Raw genomic sequence first — 7,865 nt, forward strand, 5'->3', positions numbered from 1 at the left:
ATTTCATTCATGAAGAGCAAATGAACCTCTAATTTACTCTACCACCCCCATCCCCCGTAAAGGGAGAGTTTGTTCAAGATTCCCTGGAGATGTGACGACTGATTGTGGGCTTACTCCCTTTCTCTGTTCTTTGTCCCCTCCAGTGTGGTGACTTAAATACAACCCTTGACACTCGAAAGTGTAGACTTATCTTAGAGCAATTTGCACCTTCACATGTTGTCACCTCTGACAAGCTCCCTCACCTACGTCACGGTTGATAAATTCTTCCCAATCTTCAATAGAGAAGCCCAAATCTGTCATTTCTGGAGAGAATGGAACTGTGCCCCAATCTCCTTGGATGGGCGGATTTCATCTAAAGCATCATTGCTCTCGAAAATTTAAAGTCTTTGCAAGTCACATATAAAGAGAGACTAAAATACTCAGACCTTCAGTTTGAGTAATAACTAACCTGTAAATTTGGACCTCATTGAATATAACTTTTGCCGACATTGAACCTCTAACCGAAGACTCCCGTTTGGGCCAAATAGTATTGAACAGTTTTGCTATTCTTTCCACAATGAGTTGATTTCCGATCTAGAGAGAGGTGCTGTAGTGCAAAACAAATTGCCCACTTGGGAAAGGAAGGGCAGTGAGGTCGTCAAGACTGAATGAGCCATCGTCGTCGAGATGGAGCTCTGTTAGAAAGGAGAACGTTAATGTTTTCATTAGACGGGTTATTGTTTTATAAAAGATGAAACATGTTCTTACTTAATAATGGACATCTTCCTTATACCTGTTCAGTGGAGAAACATCTTGGATACGATTATGGTGACAGAATGTTTTAGAAATAAATCGTTTATCTGTAATATTCAATATCCAATTACAGCACAGCATATTTAGAGCATAACTGTCACGAATACAAATTTCCTTAGGAACAATTACGAGACATCGATGGTTCTATTACTCCATCCGCAGAAAACTTGCAGGGCTCCCGACAGGGAACATTATCTTTACTGTCGCATTTTCTTTATAGAATCTTTTAGAGCGCTTGGGAACTTTCCAAATTTTCTAATCGGGATACCACCAAGTCTCAGTGCAGTTTGTCAATATGTATATATATATTTATATACATACATACATACATATATGTATGTATGTATATTTATCACTGAAAAGGTGAAAATTAAAGACCACGTAATAAGTGCTTTCCTGTATTACTTTCAGGAAAGTTCTTTAATTTTCGCCTCTTCAGTGTTTTTTTTCACTCAGATATTTGTCACGTGCAGTTTTGTGGTTTATTATCGATTTATATATATATATATATATATATATATATATATATATATATATATATATATATATATATATATATATATATATATATATACATAAAACTGTCGGGCAGAAACATGAAGAGTTTATTTCTTAGTCCAAAGAATCACAGCAATGGCATTTGCAAAACCTACCTAAATCGTGCAGGGAGGGAAGCTCTTCCAGACAAACGGAAAGCTGCTGCAGTGCCTCCCATTTTATTATTCTTAAATTGATGGACGTTGTACTTTTAGGCAGTTTTGTTACCCCAGTTCCCGTCAGCTTGCCACTAATTTTTGTCCCAGTTTGTGACCTATCCAAGGATTCTTTTAAGTGAGTAATACCGGAAGACTCATAGAGAAGATGCAAATGGATGTAGATGTCGTTTTCCACAGCAGTTTCTATCGCTGGGATAATATAAGGATGCTCTTGAGGGATGTTCCGTACTTTGAGGAAAAGCATCTTAGGCTTTAATCTGGGCAATAATGAGGGCAGACACTGAAGAGTCTCAGAACTATTGACCTTGAACAAGTCACGAGACAAAAGTTTCACCATTGCATTAATAACTTCCTCAATCATTTCCGTTTGCACTTGGTGTTTGCTTAACAAATCTTCTTCTTGTTGGAGAATCGAGTACATTGTTGGTGTGGCACTTATTTTCTTCACTAAACGCAAAATTTCTTCAATTACCAAGTACAGAAGATCTCTGCGAGTATTGTAGAGTATTCCTGTTATGAAGACCAATAAGCCCTCCAAAGCATTTTCTATACTTTTGTTACAGTATGCTTCAGATCTTCTTCTTTTCTTGACTGGCACATGTGGAAAATCCGTCATATGTAGAGTTGCAGCATGTTCAATTAGATTTCCTTGCGATATAAGCTTTGCAAAGTTTCGTCTCTCTTCTCTATGCATCCTGATTATTACATCACAAATAGCACCAGCAGCTGCAAACTCTTGCTCACTTCGGTGTTTGTAGCAGTAGATTCTAACAAGATTGAGACCTTTACGTGAGTGTTTCACACTGAAATAAGACGACATAATAGTCTCAAAGCTTAAGTTCAGTCTGCAGCATTGTCTTTCAAAGACTTTGGCATCCTCTTCAGACAATTCATATTTCTCCTCAAGATGATATTTCAAAGACATCCGTCTATAAAATCTCTCAAAGTCATCAACCACATTTTCCATGATTCCAACTTTCTTTATCAGTCTGTTTTTCAAATGCTTCTGTATTTCAATGTAAAGTGCAGACACTGTCTTGATTTTTCCTCTGAGATTTGGACATTCAATGTAAAGAAGAGAAAATAAATTAAACCAAAGGGGATTTTTCAGTATGCCACTCATCTCGAAACTCATTGATTTAAAAATCTGAGTTATATCTCTAACCATTTCATCTCTTTTGGCACTGTTATGTATTAAATAGTTTATGATAGACTGAATGTGGGATTCCATATCTTCTTTTCGAAGACCCAAAATGCTAAGATTGATTCTAGTATATTGTGATGTATTCACGTAACTTGTAAGTTCTCTACTGTTCACAGGGCGAGTTGTGACAATAATTTTCTTGCGACTGCATTTCAGTTGTAAAATCTCCTCAAAAAGCTTCTTTGACTCAGGATTTGCTTCATCATATCCATCGCATAAAAAGAGACACCTTGAGCGAAGGATTGAGGATTTGACCACCTCAAAATTCAGGTCAAGCACAGCCCCATGTAAGAGATCTCGAAGATAGTCGTCAAAATTACTATGATCCCTCTTCCGAAACTGCATATATAGCAAGATCTCAAAAGATGAAAGATTTGGCATATCATTTGTCTGCTTATACCATTTCTCTACAATGGAACGGAGAATTGTCGTCTTTCCAGACCCAGCATCACCAGACAAGATGACAACGTCTGGGTCACTACCACATGCAGCTTTCTTGCTAAGCAGCTCTCTTTGGTCAATATTCATAAGTTCATTATCAGAAAAATCGCCGTGGAACTCTTTATCAGTGTCCACCTTTAGGAATACCATGAACTCACAAGGCTCTATAACACCATACTGAACTAACCACTCAAAAGGTAAAATCCTACACAGCAGTTTATATAGGTCTCTTAACTCTCCTTGCGACTTTTCTAAAACATACTCTCGTAAATGGTCTCCAAACTCTCTGATTTCATCCTGGAGCCTCCTTATATCATCAGGATTAGATGGATTATATTTTTCCCGGATCTTGTCTTTTATTTCTGGGATAACCGTCAAAATCTCAGTTTCCAATTTATTTAACTCAACTTTATGTGCTGGATAGAGTTTTTTAGCCTCACCTAGAATCTCCTTCAGCAAATCTCCACACTGACTAAGCTTATAATCAAGTTCATTCTCGGAAATGCTACACTCTTCGTGGCTGACATTGTTTCTTTCATCTTTGATTTTCCTCACCAAATTCCGCATTTGGTCACTGGGGCAGTTATAGCCTTTGTCCCACAGAGTTTGGCAGATCTTATTTAGTAAGGTAATGTCCAAGCATTCTGGAGGTTTTGTTGACAAATTTGATACTTCTTGAGCAGTGAATGGGCTTTTTTTCCCAAGAGGTACATTTTTTTCAGTTAAGATCTCGTGAATTGTTTTTGACTGTCCATGGAGGAAAGCATATTTAAAAATCGAAAACACAACCTTTTTTCCCCAGCATCTTACGAAATAGTAGTATCTGAATTTCAATAGACCCTCGGATGAGATCACATGTGACGTGGATGATGCCATGATGAACTAATAGATGATGTTTAATACTGCTGACACATTTCGTTATTTATCCTTCTTCTCATTTCCTTCACTCTGAATCTCCTCCATAATTGGCTTTAATGATATAAAATTGACTGATCTGAACCTTTTTTTTGTTTGCTTATTTGTTGGTTGTCCAAAATTTCCTTTAAAATTCTTCAATTTCTTGAAAACTGGAGTCTTGTTATAACAGCACACATTATCTGAAAAAAATATATATAATATTAATAACACTCAGAAAATATTTTAGAACAGCTGAAGCATTTTGATAACTTTCCACATCTCCCATGGATATTTATGTTCAGGGAAAATCACTTCAGGTTTGGGCAAAATTCCTTTTTTAATACCTTTTGTCTTTTTTCATTTAAAATACTAAATGTTAAAGTAATTTGTATTTTTCATAGGTACACAAACCATAGCTTTTCAGAAATGGGCGTGTCTGTTTTGTATGGACTAAAAAACACACGACTATCACAGGTAGGCTTGGAGTGTCTACCCTGACCTCTGTCGGCCTACCTCAGCCATTGTAGGGTCCAGCCCAATCTGAACCCTTTGCCCAATATGTAGATCGAGAATGAAGAGGGGTGGTAGAGGTGGGTTAGTACTTTATGAGCATCCATGATTTGTATACCTATGAAAAATACAAATTACTTTAAAATTTAGTATTTGTTCCTACGGGTATACAAACCTCTGCTTTTCACAAATGGAGCCTCACTCCTTAGGCAAGAGGACCATCTACTGACTACTAGGTAGAACTTGTGGACGTACCCCCAGATACCTACAGGCTCCTTGTTTGGCACTCCATACCCTCTAATCTCTGGAATATTACCCTTCTGGGCCAAAGGCCTATCCTGACAACACTCTCTCCCCAAAAGAGAAGCAATGTATCTCCCATCCCTAGAATGAGCTTCACTCCTTCGTTGTTATGGCTCTGTAGGTCAAACAACAACTGTAGGAAGGGCACTGCTCGAGGCCAAAGTTCCAAAGGGCCTGAGATCTAAATGTCTGAGGTAGAAGGACATGAACAAAGATTGCCTCCTCCACACTTCTACCTTCACTCATTGAAGGGCTGAGTGGTTCTTTTGATAGTTGACCATCGGGATTAACCCACAAATCTTGTGGGCCTTCACCTTACCTTGAAGAACATCCCCTTCTGTGAGGAGTCATATTATGCCTGTGTTGCGATGTGCGTATTCACAATCACAAACAACACAACACAACACTCACCCTCTGGATCTTTCGGTTGCTTGAGTATGATAAGGTCCACGGTCGCCAATCACACACACCCACGAAACAAAAAAACTTAAACCTAATCTCTCCACCAACAATCGCAACCAACAAAAAAAAGAAGTGAGGACACATGAACCATTAATGTGGGTCCCAAAAAAACAGACGAACTCCTGTCTTTACCTTTCTAAGCTGGACCAACTGCCCAAGACCTCCCTAAAAAAAAAAAACTCCGACAGACCGACAGACAGAGAGACAGCCAGAAACTAACTCCACAACCGAACCACTCATAACCACCTACAATGACAATTACACTCTCTCTCTCTCTCTCTCTCTCTCTCTCTCTCTCTCTCTCTCTCTCTCTCATTACAAAACGTTGGGAAATGCTAAATAAAAACAAATTTCTGATCCCTCTATATTTCTCCCCCCTTTTAGCATTTCCCAACCAACACCTTTCACACCTCTTTCAAATCGCCTTACGCAACACCCACGGATGCTCCCTAGCAGGTCCTCTAGATCAAGCCGCGGGCACGCAATCATTCTCTCTCAGACTCGCCTTCTTCCAGCAAGATTCAGACTTACATTTTCTCCTCCATTCTCTCAGATTCACGCTATCTTCTTCACTATTACCACTCTCACTCTCATCCACAATCTCATCTATATACCCTCTAACCTTCCGTTCCCAAATACCTCCCCAATTCTTCAACTAACCATCCCATTCGCCATTGACCTTTCCAATTCTGCAACGATTCATTCATGCTTTCAATCACTGTGATATTACTGCTACGCTTCTCTTACTCTACACTTTGGCCACCTCAACCGCTCACTTACCCCTACACGTTCAGTCAACTCAGTTATATCAAACCCGCATATGCTATAATGCCCATTCATACCATCCCATTCATCCGTATTACACGCTTTATCACCATTTCCACTTTGGCACTCACACCCCTATCACACAATGACGATCATTCCGCTCACTTACGCTCTTCCCTCTTCTTACGCTGCCATACTCTATCAAAACAAATTGTCTCATGCACTCGCCAGTCTTTCCAGCAAAGCCTCCTCATGCAACAACCCCTCACGACATGCATCACACGACCGCTTGCATCCTGGAGGATCCACCCATTTGAACCCTTCACACTCAGTTTCCGACCGCTGTCACAGCTACCCTCTTCGCCTACATACACTTGATACATGCCCATTCCACTATTATCTGGCCACACTTCGCTCTCGGTTCTGAACACATTCGATAATGCCCATTCTACCACAGTTACCACATATTACATTCACTGGGTACCCTACAACCATTAGCAACATGACCCACCTGTCCGCACTTCAGTACCAGTTTCCCCTGAGTGAGGATAGCTCAGATCCCTTCCATTCCATACAAGGAAAATGGCACAAGCACAGGGTTGATGTAGGTCATGAACTTTACTAAAATCATGGGGTTTGTGAAGCCTGTTACTGATATGAACAGGTCATGCACCCTATTAAAAATATGGCCCAGTCTCAAACCTCATCAACTGTCATGAACCTGGCTCTTAGTCCACATGAGTTGAGCACTGGTTTGTGACTTGAGGCTGGGTTGAGTCCTGAACTTGTCAAGTGTTCTTGAGCCTGTTCCCTTAGAGCAGTTGTTCAGGTAATGAGCCTAACTAAGACAGAGAGTACTGGCTTGGTCCCTGATCTTGACTAGATCCTCACTTGGGCCTCCCTCACCAGTGTAAATCACATGCTTCCCCTACTACTATAACTCAGGTGAGTCTCAGAGAGGTGTAAAGGCCCTGATTGATTGTCAAACCATGGGCAACCAGAGAGGACAAGAAACCACTAGTTTCCGCCAGAAAAAACCTGATCCGCAGACCAGGATCTGGGCATGAACAGGCTGACGTAACGAGTTGCATGCTTTTCTCTGTGCAACCCCCCAGAAAAGTGTTGATATCAAGGAGAAGCACACCCTCCAAAGTGTTCTTGGATCATGTGCCTGGTTCATGGTCCTGAGTCCAACTCGTTCACGAGCAGGGGTCAGGTAGAGGACCTGCCCCATACCTTGCTTGGGGAGCTCCAGTCTGTCAGCCTGGTGATGAGTAATGGATAAGCAGCCTGAATGGGTCATGTCCCTGCATTAGGCCACTCTGCTGTAAGCCCAGAACTTACTGGGATGTGAGATAGGTCCAGGTCTGTAGTCTAGATGGATTGTACCTAGTGCCGATCCTGCCTGAGAAAGTCTGTTTCTTGTTGGTAACTGTGCTTCCCTGCCCCACCCCAAAAGCAAAGATGTTCAGAAGGAAGAGCATCCAGAGCTGAAAACAGGGTTAGATTTCCCCAACTCTTCCCACCACCCGAGGAAAGAGAGAGGAGTTGAGATGTAGACGGTAATCAATCAGAAGATAGAGATGAAAGGAAAGAGAGCACTGAGATCTGTATGACCTCTTCATGGAACTCTGCTGGCCCTATCCAGCTGAGCTGTCCAGAGGCAAGAGAGAAGTCACTACCAAACTCCCATAAGTAAAGAGGGTCATGACAACGTACCCCATTGTGTCAAGCTCGTGACTCTATCCTCAAAGTGGTAGAATGTCGGCCTTCTC

At 40.9% G+C, this 7,865-nt stretch overlaps 1 protein-coding gene across 1 annotated transcript; it reads right to left on the reverse strand.

Annotated features, from left to right (window-relative positions):
• Positions 1 to 573: 573 nt before the first annotated feature.
• On the reverse strand, positions 574 to 4,305 carry LOC136851779 (uncharacterized). The gene is made up of 2 exons (XM_067126090.1): positions 1,446 to 4,305; positions 574 to 674 (listed from the first exon to the last, which is right to left on the reverse strand). The coding sequence occupies exons 1-2, from the start codon at positions 4,027 to 4,029 to the stop codon at positions 574 to 576; spliced, it is 2,685 nt and encodes an 894-aa protein (XP_066982191.1). The 5' UTR covers positions 4,030 to 4,305.
• Between the last annotated feature and the right edge of the window lie 3,560 nt (positions 4,306 to 7,865).

This window comes from Macrobrachium rosenbergii, chromosome 24 (assembly GCF_040412425.1).
Source record: "Macrobrachium rosenbergii isolate ZJJX-2024 chromosome 24, ASM4041242v1, whole genome shotgun sequence".
Taxonomy (NCBI): Eukaryota; Metazoa; Arthropoda; class Malacostraca; order Decapoda; family Palaemonidae; genus Macrobrachium; species Macrobrachium rosenbergii.

Coding starts and splice junctions, on each gene's coding strand:
- LOC136851779 (XM_067126090.1), bottom strand. CDS start 4,029: ATGGCATCATCCACGTCACATGTGATCTCATCCGAGGGTCTATTGAAA. Junction 675..1,445: donor TCCCTCCCTGCACGATTTAG/GTAGGTTTTGCA, acceptor CCTTTCTAACAG/AGCTCCATCTCGACGACGAT.